This window comes from Leucoraja erinacea, chromosome 6, assembly GCF_028641065.1.
Source record: "Leucoraja erinacea ecotype New England chromosome 6, Leri_hhj_1, whole genome shotgun sequence".
In the NCBI taxonomy this organism is placed as follows: domain Eukaryota; kingdom Metazoa; phylum Chordata; class Chondrichthyes; order Rajiformes; family Rajidae; genus Leucoraja; species Leucoraja erinaceus.
Window position 1 is genome coordinate 12,710,602 of NC_073382.1, and position 18,735 is coordinate 12,729,336.

Below are 18,735 nucleotides of genomic sequence, written 5' to 3' on the forward strand. Positions count from 1 at the left end.
AGGGATCACTACAGGATGATGGGTGGATCACTACAGGATGGATGGGGGGGGGGTGCAGATAAAAGAATAGGGGGGGGTCAGTACAGGATGGATGGGTGGGAGCAGTGCAGGATGAATGGGGGGTGGCAGGAGAATCAATGTGAGGTGGATAGAGAAATCAGTGCAGGATGAATAGAGGGGGGGGGGGGGGGGTAGATGGGGAGGGGAGCACAGAGGATGTCAGTGAGGACTGAATAGAGGCGGGAATGGGGATCAGTGTGGGATTGAGAGGAGGGATCCCAGGATAAATGGGGGAGGGGGGGGGGGGAAGAAAGAAAACGAGAGAGAGACAGAAAGACAGAGAAACAGACAGAGAGAGACAGGCAGAGAGAGACAGTGAGAGACACATAGACAGAGAGAGACAGGCACAGAGAGAGAGAGAGAGAGAGACACACAGAGAGAGAGAGAGAGAGAGAGAGAGAGAGAGAGAGAGAGAGCGAGAGAGAGAGAGAGAGAGAGAGACATACACAGTGAGAGGGAGGCAGAGGGGGAGAGGAGGAGAGAGACAGAGGGGGGGAGGTGGAGAGAGACAGAGGAGGGGGGGAGGAAGGAAGGTCAGCGCTCTTCAGGCTGCCTTGGCCGTCCCTGTCCACCGCCAAAGGGGGAGGCTGTTGGGATCTCCTCTCCACCGCCTCCCCTCCGTCAGCCAACAGCAAGGTGCGGGGCCGAGCGGTGCAAACGCTTCAGACGGCGGAAGAGGGCCTCCGGCTCGCTTGCTCCCTCCCACTTCCCTCCCTCGGCGTGCGGGAGCGTTTGTTTTGAAAGCGCCGCTGGTGGAGTGGCAAGCAGCAGCCGTTATCAGGACGGGCGGGGTGAGGCAGGAGGTGCCGCTGTCGCTGCTGCTGTGCGGGGCCTGTCATTCGCTCGATTCTCCGTCACCCCGCACCTAGTATCTTTGACCCGCACTATAGCTGTTGCCGCCGTCGACATGAAACGTCATGCTCCTTTTCTCCAGAGATGCTGCCTGACCCGCTGAGTTACTCCAGTTTTCTGTGTCTGTCTTCAGTATTGACCAGCATCTGCAGTGCCAAGCCGGGCAAAATGACTCGCCATTTAGGTTGCACTTTAGGTGGTCATTGGCACCCGGGCAACTGCTAATTTCGAGCCCTGCTTCGTGAGGACATCCAGAAGGCAGCCATAACAGGGAACATCAGGGGAATGTACGATGGCATTAAGAAGGCACTAGGACCAGTCCAGAGCAAGACAGCCCCCCTTAAATCCTCCACTGGGGAAGTAATCACAGATGAATGCCAGCAGATAGAGAGATCGGTGGAACCTTACTCTACTCGGGACGACAGATGGCGCAATGGGCTAAGTGTTCGGCTGGCGACCGGAAGGTAGCCGGTTCAAATCTCGCTTGGAGTGCATACTGTCGTTGTGTCCTTGGGGCAAGACACTTCACCCACCTTTGCCTGTGTGTAAATGTAATGGAATTATGTGAAGCACTTTGGGGTCAATGCAAGTTGACTAAAAATGTGCTATATAAATAAGATTATTATTATTACTCCGACCTCTACTCTACTGTGTCCTACCTCAATGTCATCGAGTGTCTGCTGGCCATGGATGTGTTAGACTGGGAGCCGACGGTTGGAGAGCTCAGCAAGGCCATTGACAGCCTGGCCTCAGGCAAGTCTCCAGGCAGCGACAAGATTCCCCCTGACCTGATCAAGCATTGCAAGACTACCTTACTGCTTCTGTTGTATGAACTCCTCTGCTAGTGCTGGCAAGAAGGAGCTGTACTGCAGGGCATGAGGGATGCAATGATCATTACCCTCTACAAGAACAAGGGCGAGAGAAGCGACTGCAACAACTACAGAGGCATCTCCCTACTCAAAATTGTCGGCAAGGTCTTTGCTCGGGTCATCTTGATCCGCCTGCAGAAGCTGGCAGAACGTGTCTACCCAGAGTCACAGTGCGGTTTCCAAGCTGGAAGGTCAACAGTAGACATGGTCTTCTCCCGTCGCCAGCTCCATGAGAAGTGCAGAGAACAGCGGATGCCCCTGTATGTTGCTTTCATTGACCTCACCAAGGCGTTCGACCTTGTCAACAGAGATGGCCTATTTAAGGCTCTGCCAAAGATCGTCTGCCCGCCAAAACTGTAGAGCATGATAGAATCCTTCCACATCAATCCGAAGGGAACAGTGCAGTTCATTGGCAGCTTCTCGGAGCCCTTCGACATCCGCAGTGGCGTCAAACAAGGCTGCGTCCTCGCTCCCACACTCTTTGGGATTTTCTTCGCTCTGCTCCTGAAACATGCCTTCCTCACCGCAACAGAGGGGATCTATCTGCGAACCAGATCAGATGGCAGGCTCTTCAACTTCACCAACTTCAGAGCCAAGACAAAAGTACGTGAAGCTCTCATCAGAGACATGTTGTTTGCCGATGATGCAGCAGTTGTGTCCCACTCCCTGCAGGAACTACAGTCACTGATGGACCGCAACTGTCGGGCAAGCAAGGACTTCGGGCTGACCATCAGCCTGAAGAAGACGGACATCCTGGGGCAGGATACAGAGGCACCGCCTGTCGTCACGATTGACGTCTACGAACTCAGATGCACGTACCTCGGCTCCACCATCACCGACAACCTCTCCTTGGACACGGAGATTGATAAGAGGTTTGGTAAGGCAGCTACAACTCGAATGTGGACCAACCCAAAGCTGATAGTGAAGACAAAGATAGCAGTCTACAATGCCTGTGTCAACAGCACGCTGCTGTACGGCAGTGAGACATGGACTACATATACCAAACAGGAGAGAAGACCGGAACACCTTCCACGTTAGAAGCATCCCCCGTATTCTGGGAATATCCTGGCAAGACAGAGGGTCCAACGCTGAGATCCTGTCTCGCGTTGGCCTTCCCAGTATGTACACTCTACTCAGGCAGCGCCATGTTCACCGTGTGGAGGATGGCCGTATTCCAAAAGACATCCTCTATTGAGAGCTGACATCTATGAAGAGAACCATCGGCCGCCCCCAGCTACGTTACAAGGATGTCTGCAAGAGAGATATGAAGGCGCTCAACATCGATGTGGAGTCCTAGGATAGCCTTGCAGCTGACCGCACGAGGTGGAGAGGTACCCTGAACCAACATCTCAAAACGGGGGAAAAAGAAACTGATGAACGCAGCGGCAGACAAGCGGGCGCGCAGAAAGGAGCGCAGCAACTTCAACAAACCAGAGACCACACACAAATGCAACCTTTGCACAGAGACTGTCACTCCCGCATTAGACTCTTCAGCCACAAGCGACGCTGTTCTGGCCGAGGTTTGGAGCAAGCAGCCAACAACTAGGATGCATCACCCATGGTCAGTCAAACTGGGGGGGATATGTATAGACACAGCTGTTATTTCTACATGATGAAACCAAAATGTATAAAAATGGCCTTTAATAAAATCTGATTTTTTTTCTATTACAAATCTCAAATTGTGGAGTAGATTACACACTCACAGACACTCTCATACACACACACACACACACACACACACATACACTCACACTCACACACACACAGACTCACACACACACACACACACACACACACACACACTCACACACTCACTCACACACCCACACACTCACACACACACACACACACTCACTCACACACACTGACTCACGCACCATATATATGACAGTAAGCTTTTTTAGATCTACTCCACTATGGGGCTTCCGTAGTCAGCGACACTTTCGTAATTAGCGTGCCCTCTGCACTTACCGGATATTACGCAATCAGCGCGACCTGTCCACTAAGAGGAAGTTAAAAAATGAGCGGAACTTTTGGACTAAACACAGTCGGACCTAATAAAGCATTTATTACTTCCATACACGGTCGGACCTAATAAAGCATTTATTCCTTCCCAACACAGTCGGACCTAATAAAGCATTTATTCCTTCCAAACACAATCGGACCTAATAAAGGATTGCCGTTTCAAGCACAGGCAGGGCAGCAGGCCAAACAACTCATGGCATTGCCATTAATGACTAACAAATCATTTATTGCAAGTACATTGCAGTCTCACAGTTCAGTTGATTCAGAGCTTAGTATGACAGTCGTGATGTCTCCCTCGCGATCTTGCAGAGTGACTGACTCAAGTCCAGGCATCCGGGGTTTTATAGTCCTTGCCCCCCGCATGAACGGGGTGTTACCTTCATCGCGGTGATTGACAGGCGAGAGGACCAATCAGCTGATCTCAATGCTTTTTAGGCACATAACTTTTTTTAATTTTCATCGACGGGATAAATCCTCGGGGCTTGCACAGCAGAGGAGGACTGTGAGTAAGATGGCCAAAAACCCAGCGATACAAGGCAGCATTTTTTCTAAAATCAATATATAGCGCAGACAGGAAGACACTTTTAATTATATAGATATGCGCACACACACACACACACACACACACCCCCCCATGATCAGCTTGGCTTTTCATAAAAGCTTGGAGAAAATTTGTTTACGTTTGTGGTGATTGGCGGATTGACATTTGACCGCTTTAACCCTTAATAGTGTGAACATTAAGCAAAGGTGCCTCTACTCTTGATCTGTTTATGGTTCCCAGTCCATATGATGGTACATTAAGTAATTTGATACTCCTTCACAATCCACACTAGTTAGATCTAGTAATAAGTGAGTGTGGATTCCAGCCACTAAGGGAAATTGGAAGTGTTTTCCATGTTGATATCAAGAATATCATTCTTCTAAAATGCTGTGGATCTGGGAGATTATTGCAATTTTCAGGATGATGATTCATAAATGTTTTGAGACCTGAGAAAATGTAGTTGAGGAATTATTCGGTCATAATTATTTGCACAACACATGAGGCTCGAGGGACTGAGTGGCTTCACCTGCGAACCTATATATTTCAGAATTTTGAAATTCATGTCAATGACAGGTTTACACTAAACAGTTGCAGCTTAAAATCTGTGTATATGCTTACTCTTTTGGTTTTCTTTGCAAAGTTATGTGGGGTAAAGTACATGTACTGAAATTCCTCATTGAATACTATTGGTGACTTTAATCTGCTGGTATGTATCACGACAGATTAAAAGCTCGATTTGCCTTTTACGGGGGAAAATCTATGATGCCATGGATAATCGACCTCTGGCTACCAACAGCTACAGAGAGGCTCTGAAGCTGGACGTGTGTTGCTTTGAAGCGTTCGACCTATTGACGTCGCACCATATGCTGACCGCACAGGAAGGTTTGTAACACATTTGTTTGGTTACTGCAAGTTGAGGTAGTCCATGGTGAGTAGCAGCCAGCTTGGGTCTTTTGGATGTGCAACACTCTGACTGCTTGACTGACTTGACCCACAACTGCTTCTAGAAATGTTCCCCTGGGATGTGGAGGGGAGGGAGGGAGGGGGGGGGGGGGGGGGGGGGGGTGCAAGGGTGGGTGATGTGGGTGGGGCCTTTCATTTCACTGCACATCTCGTATGTGTATGTGACAAATAAACTTGACTTGACTTGATTTGTTGGGGCGGGAGGACAAGGATGGGGATTGCCAGGCAAAGTAATGGGTGGGATGATGCGAGGGGCAAGGGGGCGAGGCAAGGTGGATTAAATGATTAAAAGCACGCTAAAGTTATAACATCACCAGCAAAAGCTGCATACATAGAGACAGAGAGTTCAGTGACCTGTTTCCAAACTTCTGAGATTTGTTCCACAATAAATTAAGAAGAAAACATGATAGGATTCTTACTGAACTTCCATAAAATAAACCTAATAACTAAGTTTGTAAGGCTGTGTAAATTTGGCAATCTGGGTCAGAATTGAAAATGGGTCCAGGATTCCCTGTTCCTTTTGAAGGCTGATGGAGTCTGCAGTATGTTTCCAGCTCTCCCTACCTGTTGCTTAACCAGAGTTAACATTAGTTGGGTATGCCAAAATCTTGCAGCATGTCGGCACACTGGCGCAGCAGGTAGAGCTGCTTCCTCGCAGCACCAGAGACCCGGGTTTGATCTTAATCTCAGATGCAGTCTGTGTGGAGTTTACACGTTCTCCCCGTAACCCTATGGGTTTCTTCCGAGTGCTCCTCCCACATCCCAAAGATATGTGGGTTTGGTGGCCATGTAGAGAGTGGGTGCAAAAGTTGAATAATATAGAAATGGTCTGAATGATTAGTGGTCTGGGTGGATCCAATGGGCCAAAGACCCTGTTTCCATGTTGTATCTTTAAATTAAACTATATTAAACAAAACATGGTGTGTGCTCATGCAAATAGTTTTCTCTGTGGCATAAACATCTTAACATTTCTCCTTAAGCATGCATGTGATATAGAAGTAGGGAGGGCATGTTGCAGTTGTATAAGATGTTGGTGAGACTGCATTTAGAATATTGTGTTCCTTTCTGGGCACCATGTTATAGGAAAGATATTGTCAAGCTTGAAAGGGTTCAGAGAAGATTTACGAGTGTGTTGCCAGGACTAGAGGGTGTGAGCTATCGGGAGAGGTTGAGTAGGCTGGGTCTCTATTCCATGGGGCGTAGGAGGATGAGGGGAGATCTTATTAAGGTATACAAAATCATGAGAGGAATAGATCGGGTAGATGCACAGAGTCTTTTACCCAGAGTGGGGGCATCAAGGACCAGAGGATATAGGTTCAAGGTGAAGGAGAAAAGATTTAATAGGAATCTGAGGGGTAACTTTTTCACACAGAGGGTGGTGGGTGTATGAAACAAGCTGCCAGAGGAGGTAGGTACACAAAAATGCTGGAGAAACTCAGCGGGTGCAGCAGCATCTATGGAGCGAAGGAAATAGGCGACGTTTCGGACCAAAACCCTTCTTCAGACTGATGGGGGGTGGGGGGGAGAAGGAAGGAAAAAGGGAGGAGGAGGAGCCCGAGGGCGGGGGGGATGGGAGGAGACAGCTCGAGGGTTAAGGAAGGGGAGGAGACAGCAAGGGCTAGCAAAACTGGAAGAATTCAACGTTCATGCCATCCGGACGCAAGCTGCCCAGGCGGAATATGAGGTTCTGTTCCTCCAATTTCCGGTGTTGCTCACTCTGGCAATGGAGGAGACCCAGGACAGAGAGGTCGGATTGGGAATGGGAGGGGAAGTTGAAGTGCTGAACCACCAGGAGTTCAGGTAGGTTATTGCGGACTGAGCGGAGGTGTTCGGCCAAACGATCGCCCAACCTCCGCTTAGCCTCCCCGATGTAAATCAGCTGACATCTAGAGCAGCGGATGCAGTAGGTGAGGTTGGAGGAGATACAGGTGAACCTTTGTTGCACCTGGAACGACTGCTTGGGTCCTTGAATGGAGTCGAGGGGGGAGGTGAAGGGACAGGTGTTGCATTTCTTGCGGTTGCAACGGAAAGTGCCCGGGGAGGGGGTGGTATGGGAGGGAAGGGAAGAATTGACAAGGGAGTTGCGGAGGAAGCGGTCTTTGCGGAAGGCAGACATAGGGGGAGATGGGAAGATGTGGCGAGTGGTGGGGTCACGTTGGAAATGGCGGAGGATTACTTGTTGTATTTGCCGGCTGGTGGGGTGAAAGGTGAGGACTAGGGGGACTCTGCCCTTGTTGCGAGTGTGGGGATGGGAAGAGAGAGCAGTGTTGCGGGGTATGAAAGAGACCCTAGTGCGAGCCTCATCTATGGTGGCGGAGGGGAATCCCCGTTCCCCGAAGAACGAGGACATTTCCGATGCCTTGGTGTGGAACGTCTCATCCTGGGAACAGATGCGGCGTAGGCGGAGGAATTGGGAGTAAGGGATGGAGTCTTTACAGGGGGCAGGGTGGGAAGACGTGTAGTCCAGATAGCCGTGTGAGTCAGTTGGTTTGCAGTGTATGTCGGTCAGAAGTCTGTCCCCTGCGATGGATATGGTGAGGTCAAGGAATGGTAGGGAAGTGTTGGAAATGGTCCAGGTGTATTGGAGTGCCGGATGGAAGTTGGTGGTGAAGTGGATGAAGTCAGTCAGAGGAGGTAGTTGAGACTGGGACTATTCCTCCCATCGTTTAAGAAACAGTTGGACAGGTACATGAATAGGACAGATTCGGAGGGTTATGGACCCAGTGCAGGCAAGTGGGACTAGGGTAACTGGGACATTGTTCGCCGGTGTGGGCGAGTTGGGCTGAAGGGCCTGTTTCCGACATAGAGTGTCACTCTATGACTCTATCTCTCAAATTACATGCAAATGCTTTTTAAAAGATCTTTTAAAATTTGAATCCACTCTCCCTACTGAGGGTACATTTCAGATCAGCACAATCCTGTTTGTCTCAGGTGGGTGGGGGAAGGGAGGTGGAAGTCTAATTTCCCCCCTGCTTTAACCAGTTGTTTTAAAATCTGTGATCTATAATTGGGTTCCAAAGTCTAAGACACAGATAATGTATCAAATTGTTCTACCCATTATAATGTTTCCCCATAACCAGCTTTGCTGAGAGGCAACCCCAGCGTGTCCAGTCTCTCCTCATAGTTGAAGCCTCTCATTCCTGGGACTGTTCCAAAAAGATCACCTGCTCAAGGGCTTCATATCCTTCCCAGAATTGGCTATGTACTTCGGTATTGGACATTCATAGAACTTGAGCCCAGCCTTTGTTAAACAGGATATTTTCTGCTTCACATGCTAGCCCTGAGTTGATGTTGTGAATTTGTAGGAAATTAAAGTAAGCAATAGGTTGGTCTGAAGGCCACCCATTGTTGAAGCAGGATGTGTGGTATTATGCTGTGTACCAGTGTTCATTTGGCAATATGTTAACTCCATTTGAAAATATTTCCTCTTCAGAGAAAGAGCTGCTTGATTCATTACCTTTCAGTAAGCAGTGCACAGAAGAGGAACATGAATTACTGTACTTCCTGTATGAAAATAAATTGAAAAAGGTAACTGCACTTTTTCGTACACGTTTCTGTAAACCACAATAATACCTGAAAATTATTCCCAGTTTCGTGGATACAATAGTGCGTAAAATATTCATTTATCTTCTGGATGTTGTACAGCTTTCAGGTGAAGATAGGCTTAAGTCTAATTGGACCTTTGATCTAATTTGGTCCATATCTTGCATTTTACTCTGTGCTTTCATTGTCTGGGAATAAAATCTGCAATAACTCTGTCTGACTCATGGTGGTGCTCCAGTCCCATTGCTGGTAGGTGGATGTAAATATAGCAGCTTGCCTTGATATAGCATTTTCTTAACAGAGTGAATGCTGCAGGGCTATGATGGGGAGGTGGTTTACTGCATTAATTCTAATTGGAAGCCTGATGATTACAGAGGATTAGATTATGGAGTAATATAAACACATTTTGGACATTAAGATCCCAGGAACATATGAGGGATCACCTCTCAAGGAACTAAACTCAAGATAGTATAGTCCTATTCTGCATTATCTCTGCACACAGCAAACCTGACAAAAATGCATCTGGTGCATCTTTGCTCTTCCTTTTCATATTTCATTTTGAAATTGGAGACCATTCAGCCCATTGAGTCCATGCTGGTCCTGGAGCAATCCCATCAATTTCATTTCTCCACTTATTTTCCCATGACCTATTCTATCCCTCTGTGATTCTCCTACCACTCACATGAGGGATTAATTTACATTAGCTAATTAATCTACCGACCAGTATGTCTCGGGGGTTGGGAGGGATCCGTATGCCCCTGTCCCACTAGACTCTGGAGGAAAACCCACACGGAGAACGTGCAAAGCTGTGAGCAAGTGGCATGACCTGTGCTATCACTACCACTCCCCTATCATGTGTATTCTTCGGTATGGAGACTAGACATGTATACAATATTCTTGACGTGGCTCGCCAGGACACCCTCTGCTTTTCACTGTATCACAGCACACATGACAATAAACTAAACTCAACTGAGCTGACACAGCCACCACTTGTGCCATGCAGTCTATCTTGGTCTCTGCCCTACTACACACTTCTGTTCATTCCTTGCCATTCTCTGCAACTTCAAACATTTTTCGTACTTTCCTCAGTTTTGATGAACAGTTACCATCCTGAAATGTTAACTGTTTCTCTTTCTATAGATACTGCCCGAGCTGCTAAATGTTTCCAGCATTTTGTTTTTGCTTTATTTATTTCAGGTTTTAACATCTTTTGTCATCTAGTTTCAATCACATCCCTGGCAGTGCCAAGTAGCTAGTGAAGGGAGTGTAAGGTCAAAGTCATACAACACAGAGACAGGCTCTTTGGCCCAACTCATACTTGCCAACCAAAATGCCTAAGCTAGTCCCATTTAACCATATAACCATATAACAATTACAGCACGGAAACAGGCCATCTCGGCCCTACAAGTCCGTGCCGAACAAATTTTTTTTTCCTTAGTCCCACCTGCCTGCACTCATGCCATAACCCTCCATTCCCTTCTCATCCATATGCCTATCCAATTTATTTTTAAATGATACCAATGAACCTGCCTCCACCACTTCCTCTGGAAGCTCATTCCACACCGCTACCACTCTCTGAGTAAAGAGGTTCCCCCTCATATTACCCCTAAACTTCTGTCCCTTAATTCTGAAGTCATGTCCTCTTGTTTGAATCCTCCCTATTCTCAAAGGGAAAAGCTTGTCCACATCAACTCTGTCTATCCCTCTCATCATTTTAAAGACCTCTATCAAGTCCCCCCTCAACCTTCTGCGCTCCAGAGAATAAAGACCTAACTTGTCTGTGTTTGACCTAAATTCCTCTAACCCTATCCATGTATCCGTCAAAGTCTTTCAAATACTGCTATAGTACCCGCTCAAGTACTAGGTTGGCAACTCGTTTCATGCATCCACCACCCTCTGAATGGAATCATTTGCCCCTCAGGTTCTAATGATGTCCTCTGGTTGTTGAATTCTCTACCGTAGGTATTGACCTAATCTATTCCCTCGTGATTTTATGCACCTCTGTAAGGACACCCCTCAGCCTCCTGCACTCTAAAGGAATAAAGTCCAAAAGTGATGAGATGAGTTGCTCACTGTTGAGTATTCGCTCTTTGACTTATTCTTGGAGACAGTATTTGGCTGGTCTACTTGAGTTTTGGATCAATGGCGATGAGGGATTTTGATAATGCTACTTCTTCTTCTTGCGTATGGCGTGCACAGCCTAAAGTTGTAGGACAACTTGTTCTATTGGATCTTATTTGATTGTGCACACCGGGTTGGTTGCATTCGTCGAAACAGGGCGGACCACGTGAAGGTTGCAATCTCCCACCCCATAATGCTACTGAATGTTAAGAACAAGTGGATAAGTTTATGCAAGAGGTGGTCATTGCTTGTCACTTTTTGTTTAATTTAGAGATGTAGCGCCGACCAAGTCTGCGCTGACCAGCGATCCCTGCACACTAACACTATCCTACTTGCACTAGGGACAATTTACAATTTAACCAAGCAATTAACCTACAAATCTGTACGTCTTGGGAGTGTTGGAGGAAACCGTAGATCTCGGAAAAAAACCCGTGCAGGTCACAGGGAGAACAAACAAACTCCGTACAGGCAGCATCCGTAGTCAGAATGGTACCCGGGTCTCTGGCGCTGCAAAGCAGCAGCTCTACCGAGCGTAACCTTGCCGCCCTTGGATGGCATAATTGTTACATTCAAAATTGCCCAAACTCCTGTCCTCAGTGAGCCCCAATGTCCACATTGCATGGACCAAAGTAATCAGATCGCACCACAGACTCTTCCTCTTTGCAGTGAACCCACTCCCCTGATGTACTATAGTTTGAACCCAGCATATTTGTGACCTCTGGGCTGTACGTAATAATATTGATATGTAATTTCTAACTCGAACAAGGATAAAGAATTTAGAGGAGGACATCAGCACAGTCTTGCCATTGGCTACAGGGAGTTGAATGTATATGATGGGTTACTGTAATCCTTGTCACTATTTTCCTCCTGTAATTGTACCTCACTTTACTATTTGACAGTTTTTACTAACGCTGTGGGATCTTGTTCTTATCCCCCCAACAGTATAATAAGCCAAGTGAAACATTAATTCCTGAATCAGTGGATGGACTCCAGGATAACCTGGATGTTGTAGTTTCTGTGGCAGAGAGGAATTACTACAACTGTGATTTCAAGACTTGTTATAAACTGACTTCAATGTAAGTAAAGTCTGTGGATCTTCGATAGAATCATTTGCAGACAGCAAAGATGTTTTTTTGAAGCCTAATTGCTGTGGTAACGGAGGAAATTTGGCAGCTAATTTATATCGTAATATCCAATGAAATAATGAAAATATAATCTACCGTTGACGTTTGTTGGATAAATAAGAGTTTGAGAGGCTTAACACCTCACTGAATGGTGGCACATCTGACAGTACAACACTCATCACTGTCGTAATGTTTAGGTCTGAAGAGGAGCTTAAACCATAGCCTCCTGCCTTGGCTTGGAACTCCACACTTTATGTTCTGCATGACACCTACCATGTGCAATGTAGAAAGATGCTCATAATTTCAAAATTAGTTACGTGGATTCATTCGATAACCTGAGCTGTTTATTTTGGTGTCTCTTGACAGGGTGATGAATAAAGATCCTTATCATGCAGTGCTCCTTCCAGTGCACATCGGTGCATTGGTGGAACTGAACAAAGCGAATGGTAGGAACTGAACCACCTTTCCTTTTGCCTTATCTTAACTTGCACCCGTGCTTAGCCATATAACAACCATATAACCATATAACAATTACAGCACGGAAACAGGCCATCTCGGCCCTACAAGTCCATGCCGAACTAATTTTTTTTCCCCTTAGTCCCACCTGCCTGCACTCATACCATAACCCTCCATTCCCTTCTCATCCATAAATGCCAGCCATGTTTCAGGCAGATGTATGTACCGCTTCAGCCTCCATTATGTACCTGTCACCTGCTCCTCAGGCTCTTGGATCTAGGGGATTGTCTGTTCTCTCCCCCACTCGGTTCCACCCCTGGGTAAAGGTGCACGTGGCTGCTCAGCCCAAAGTACCGTGATACCTTCATCCTGGATCCCATCTTTACACGTGGTACCATTTCTTTACTTTGGATTGACTGATGTTTTCTGTAAAATCGTTGCATTCTCACAGCCTCTTACAAGATACAAGATACATTTATTTGTCACATGTGCCAGATGGCACAGTGAAATGAGATTACCATACAGCCATACAATAAAAATAAAGAACACAATACACGATAGATTTCAACATAAAAACATCCCCACACAGCAGAATCAAATTTTCCCACTGTAAGGGAAGGCACCAAAGTCAGTCTCTTCCTCTAATGTTCCCCAATGTTCACCCGCGGTCGGGGCCTCCCCAAGCCCTCCGCAGTCACCGCTACGGGCGGCCTTATTTTCTGGATGATCAAAATTGCATACATTTATTTATTTATTTGCATTGTTCTTTATTTTTCAGAACTCTTTTACCTTGCACACAAATTGGTGGATTTGTACCCCAATAATCCGGTACGTTTTTTCATTCACAAATGTTCATGTCCTGTTTCTGTCTTTCTGTTTATATGTCTTGGTGTTACATTTTATCTACAATGGCACTTATTATCAATGCTTACACATGAATGAAAGGGTTTGCATTAGTGTAAGGCATCGTGTAAGCTATAATTTGCCAATGATGGCATCTTTACCACCCAGAGTTATTAAGAAGTGATTGATCATCAAATATGGGAGCAGAATTAGGCTATTCGGCCCATCGGGTATGCTCTGCGGATTGGCAGGTACTGGGATTGTTTTTTCTCCTCCAACTTTCATGCTGGATTGATCCTTGCACTTTTCAATCAGCCAGCTAACCATGGTCCAAGAATCAAATCTATGGCCTATTTCCAGGAGCGTATCTTCAAAGAATTTGACCTTATAATCTTGTTGGTTGTGTAAGTTTTTTTGGCCTTCCATCACAGCAATGTGATGGATGTTTATGTAAATTATGTTGTGTCTTGGGTCTATTTGTTTGTAATGTATGGCTGCAGAAACGTCATTTCGTTTGGACCTCAAGGGGTCCAAATGACAAATAAATTGAATCTTGAATCTTATATATGCAAGTAATTCTGCTATAACAGAATTACTGTTTCCATAACAGTAATTGGATATAATATGATTGATGAAATGGATAGAAAATTGATGAACTATTTAATTATGTTGGCCTATTTGACTCCCGCGTGATATTGATTAGGAACTAAAGAACCACTTAAAAGTTGGTTTGGAATTGACAAGCTGAGAAAAAAAGCTGTCATGAAAGAAACAGTCTAAGGGGAAAAATATTTTCCATGTAATCTCCCATGGTAATCAAATACCTTTATCTCTTAAGATTCCAGCTGCTACTTTTGCCACAGGTGACCATGCAAATTGGCATTGCTCATTGGGCCATACCATTGTTTATCTTTCCATGAGTCTTGTTCCATACCTTTCCATCTCACCTCCACCCCTAGATAAACACAAAATGCTGGAGTAACTCAGCGGGTCAGGCAGCATCTCTGGAGAAAAGTAAGATGTTTCAGGTCCGAACCCTTCCTCAGAGTGTGAAGAAGGTTTCCGACAACACATCTTTTTTTTTCTCCGGAGATGCTGCCTGACCCACTGAGTTCCTCCAGCATTTTGTGTCTATCCTCGGTATAAACTAGCATCTGCAGTTCCTTCCTATTCGCCCCCATCCTTTCTCCTTCATGGTTTTTTGTAAGATTCCATTTAAATGTATCTTTGCTGATCACTTGAATCCCCCTCTGATCCATGCTGCTGCCACTCTGGATGATAAGATTATAGTATTGTTACGATCATTAATTTTCCTGTTTCCGTTGATGTCCAGGTATCCTGGTTTGCCGTCGGCTGTTATTACCTCATGGTCGGCCACAAAAATGAACACGCCAGGAGATATCTCAGGTGGGACTGCAATTGTATTAGCTGGGTTACTGAGATATTTACGACAGATTTGTGTTTTGGGCCTAAATCGTTTCTTTTCCTCGATTTTAATTTTGTTTCAGTGACTTAGCACGTATGGTCATGCTTTATTGTAAAGGTACACTACTACGTCCAGCGATGATATCAGGAAACACTTTGCCTAACAAAAAGCCAAGGAATTCTGTGAATCTCCCAAAAGGCTGAGGCTCACATTAAAACTTGAGAACTGAGATTGAAGCATTTTGGTTCGGCAAAGGATTTATGGAACCTAGACAAATTGTGTAATGGGACAAATTAGGCCCTTTTTCTGAGGAACGCAGGGCACTAATTTAACTTTTTTTCTCTGATTGGAGAAGTCAATGTTCATACCGCTGGGATGTAAACTACCCAAGCGAAATATGAGGTGCTGCTCCTCCAATTTACTCTGGCCATGGAGGAGGCCTAAGACAGAAAGGTCGGATTCGGAATGGGAGGGGGAGTTGAAGTGCTGAGCCACTGGGAGATCAGGTTGGTTACTGCGAACCGAGCGGAGGTGTTGGGCGAAGCGATCGTCGAGCCTATGCTTGGTGTCACCGATGTAGATCAGCTGACACCTAGAGCAGCGAATGCAATAGATGAGGTTGGAGGAGGTGCAGGTGAATCTCTGCTGCACCTGGAAAGACTGCTTGGGGCCTTGGATGGAGTCAAGGGGGGAGTTAATGCGACAAGTGTAGCATTTCCTGCGGTTGCAAGGGAAAGTGTCAGGAGAGGGGGTGGTTTGGGTGGGAACAGACGAATTGACAATAGACAATAGGTGCAAGGAGTAGGCCATTCGGCCCTTCGAGCCAGCACCGCCATTCAATGTGATCATGGCTGATCATCCCCAATCAGTACCCAGTTTCTGCCTTTTCCCCATATCCCCTGACTCCGCTATTTTTAAGAGCCCTGTCTAGCTCCCTCTTGAAAGCATCCAGAGAACCCGCCTCCACCGCCCTCTGAGGCAGAGAATTCCACAGACTCATCACTCTCTGTGAGAAAAAGTGTTTCTTCGTCTCCGTTCTAAATGGCTTACTCCTTATTCTTAAACTGTGGCCCCTGGTTCTGGACTCCCCCAACATTGGGAACATGTTTCCTGCCTCTAGTGTGTCCAATCCCTTAACAATCTTATATGTTTCAATGAGATACCCTCTCATCCTTCTAAACTCCAGAGTGTACAAGCCCAGCTGCTCCATTCTCTCAGCATATGACAATCCCGCCATCCCGGGAATTAACCTTGTAAACCTACGCTGCACTCTCTCAATAGCAAGACTGTCCTTCCTCAAATTAGGGGACCAAAACTGCACACAATACTCCAGGTGTGGTCTCACTAGGGCTCTGTGCAACTGCAGAATGACCTCTTTACTCCTATTTTTGATTCCTCTTGTTATAAAGCCCAACATGCCATTCGCTTTCTTCACTGCCTGCTGTACCTGCATGCTTACTTTCATAGACTGATGTACAAGGACCCCCAGATCCCATTGTACTTCCCCTTTTCCCAACTTGACGCCATTTAGATAGTAACCTGCCTTCCTGTTGCCCTGTGACCAGGGAGTTACGGAGGGAGCGGTCTCTGCGGAAAGCCGAAAGGAGAGGAGATGGGAAGATGTGGCCAGTGATGGGATGCCGTTGGAGGTGGCGAAAATGTCAGAGGATTATTTGTTGTATGTGACGGCTGGTAGGGTGGAAGGTGAGGACATGGGGGACTCTGTCCTTGTTACGTGGGGGGATGGGGAGTGAGAGCAGCGTTACGGGGTATAGAAGATACCTGGTGAGAGCCTCATCTATAGTGGAAGAGGGGAAGAATGAGGACATCTCCAATGCCCTGGTTTGGAAGCCAGTGGTGGGAAATTTAAAGTAGCTCTTTTTTCCCTAATAACCCTTTTTTGCTTAAGTCCACCCTCCACCACCTCCAGTTTAAATTCCATTTAGAATATTTTTGGAGGACCAGGAAACCAGGAAGCAAGAGTCACTCCGGGGAGTTACTCCCATCTACAGGGAGTGATTCTGCGTTGGGTTTCAGCGGTCGCGGCGAGGCAGCAATGACGGCCAGATCTCCCACAATACAAAGGGAGGGAGAAAGTGCCCGGTGCCGACCAGTAGCAGTGCGCTTGCGCAAGGCGGCTGATGTGCTGGCCTGTGCATGGGGAGGATGTGCAGGCAGTGCGCATGCGCATGCGCAAGGCGGCCGGCCGTGCCAACGGATGAGGAGCGGCCAGAGAGCGGAGACTCGGCGGCCCGGACACGGATGGCGGGCGGAGATGGAGAGTGACAGAGAATTGGAGAAGGGGGCTAAGCCGGGCAAAATGACACGGGTTGTAGGTTGCCCGGCGGGACTTTAGGTGGCCATTGGCAACCGGGCAACCGTTAATTTCGAGCCCTGGAAGAACGTGCTGGCATTGGAGAGGGTCCAGAGGACACTTATGAGAATGATCCCAGGGATGATTAGGTTCACGTACGAAGAGCATTTGATGGCTCCGGGCTGGAGTTTAGGGGGATGAGAAGGGATCTCATTGAAACTCACCAAATAATGAAAGGCCTGGATAGAGTGGATGTGGAGAGGATATTTCCAGTAGTCTGGGACCAGAGGGCACAGCCTCAGAACAAAAGGACATACAGAGGGGGGTGAACTTGTGTGAATTCTTTAGCCAGACGATGATGAATCTGTGGGGGCCAAGCCATTGGGTATTTTTAAAGCGGAGATTGAAAGGTTCATGATTAGTTGGGGCATCAAAGATTATTGGGAAAAGGCAGGAGAATGGGGTTGAGAGGCAAAAAATAGACCAGCCATGATCGAATGGCAGAGCAGACTCGATTGGCCAAATGGACTCATTCTTCTTCTATGTCTTATCAACATGATTAACCATAATCTTAATTAACAGGGTTAATGGCCACGTGCTGTCCTGTGTTCTACCTGTGGGTCATAGTAACAAGAGGAACAGGTGTGGGAGGGGGGAGAGCTGGTGTGTGTGTGTAGCAATGTGCTGTGATGCTGGGGGTAATTAGGGTTGTGAACAATGGTGATGTCCTAGATATAATGGGGATTGGGTTCTTCGAATTGCTAAATCGTGCTTAAGGAGTTAGAAACCTAGAAAATAGGTGCAGGAATAGGACATTCGGCCCTTCGAGTCAGCACCGCCATTCAATGTGATCATGGCTGATCATCCAAAATCCCATTCCTGTTTTCTCCCCTTTTCCCTTGATTCTATTAGCCCTAAGAGCTATATCTAACTTGAAACCATCCAGTGAATTGGCCTCCACTGCCTTATGTGGCAGAGAATTCCATAGATTCACAACTTTCTGTGTGAAAATGTTTTTCCTCATCTCAGTCCCAAATTCTTAATTCTTAGTCTTAGTATATATATATATATGTATTCTTAATTCTTAGTTGTGTGGGATGTGCAGTGAAGCTGGTGTCAGGATCGAATTTTAGATAGCAAGAAGCAGTCTGTTGTTTCTATCAGGAGATGCCTTATTCCTCTCCACTTTTAAATTGTTTTCCAATTCGTTCCTTTAGTTACCACAATAATTTACTTAGGATCTTGGCTTCTGAGTTATCCAACAACCTGTGTAAATGAATAGCCACCTGTTTTAGTTGTTTCTCATTGAATTTGTTTGACCTCCTCAGTAAAGCCACTACCCTTGAGCGAACCTATGGGCCGGCTTGGATCGCCTATGGCCATTCGTTTGCTGTGGAAGGTGAGCATGACCAGGCTATGGCTGCCTACTTCACTGCAGCCCAGCTAATGAAAGGGTAGGTGCTGCTCCCATGGCTGTCATTAAATTTCTTTAATAATTGACAAATCATTGCTTTTCTGTCAATATCTGTTTTTACGTTGTACATGGTTTGAGATCTTGATTGCTAGATTGTAGAAACAAAGAACTTCAGATGCTGGTT

The 18,735-nt window shown here is 46.5% G+C and overlaps 1 protein-coding gene across 2 annotated transcripts in view; it reads left to right on the forward strand.

Annotated features, from left to right (window-relative positions):
- The window catches only part of cdc16 (cell division cycle 16 homolog (S. cerevisiae)), a 56,993-nt gene that overhangs the window by 10,617 nt on the left and 27,641 nt on the right, over positions 1-18,735 (forward strand). For both annotated transcript variants that reach the window (XM_055636629.1, XM_055636630.1), the window contains 7 exons: positions 5,070-5,229; positions 8,744-8,838; positions 11,917-12,050; positions 12,465-12,544; positions 13,333-13,382; positions 14,731-14,804; positions 18,466-18,591. In XM_055636629.1, the coding sequence (XP_055492604.1) occupies positions 5,070-5,229; positions 8,744-8,838; positions 11,917-12,050; positions 12,465-12,544; positions 13,333-13,382; positions 14,731-14,804; positions 18,466-18,591 (719 nt within the window). The remainder of the gene's footprint in view (positions 1-5,069; positions 5,230-8,743; positions 8,839-11,916; positions 12,051-12,464; positions 12,545-13,332; positions 13,383-14,730; positions 14,805-18,465; positions 18,592-18,735) is intronic.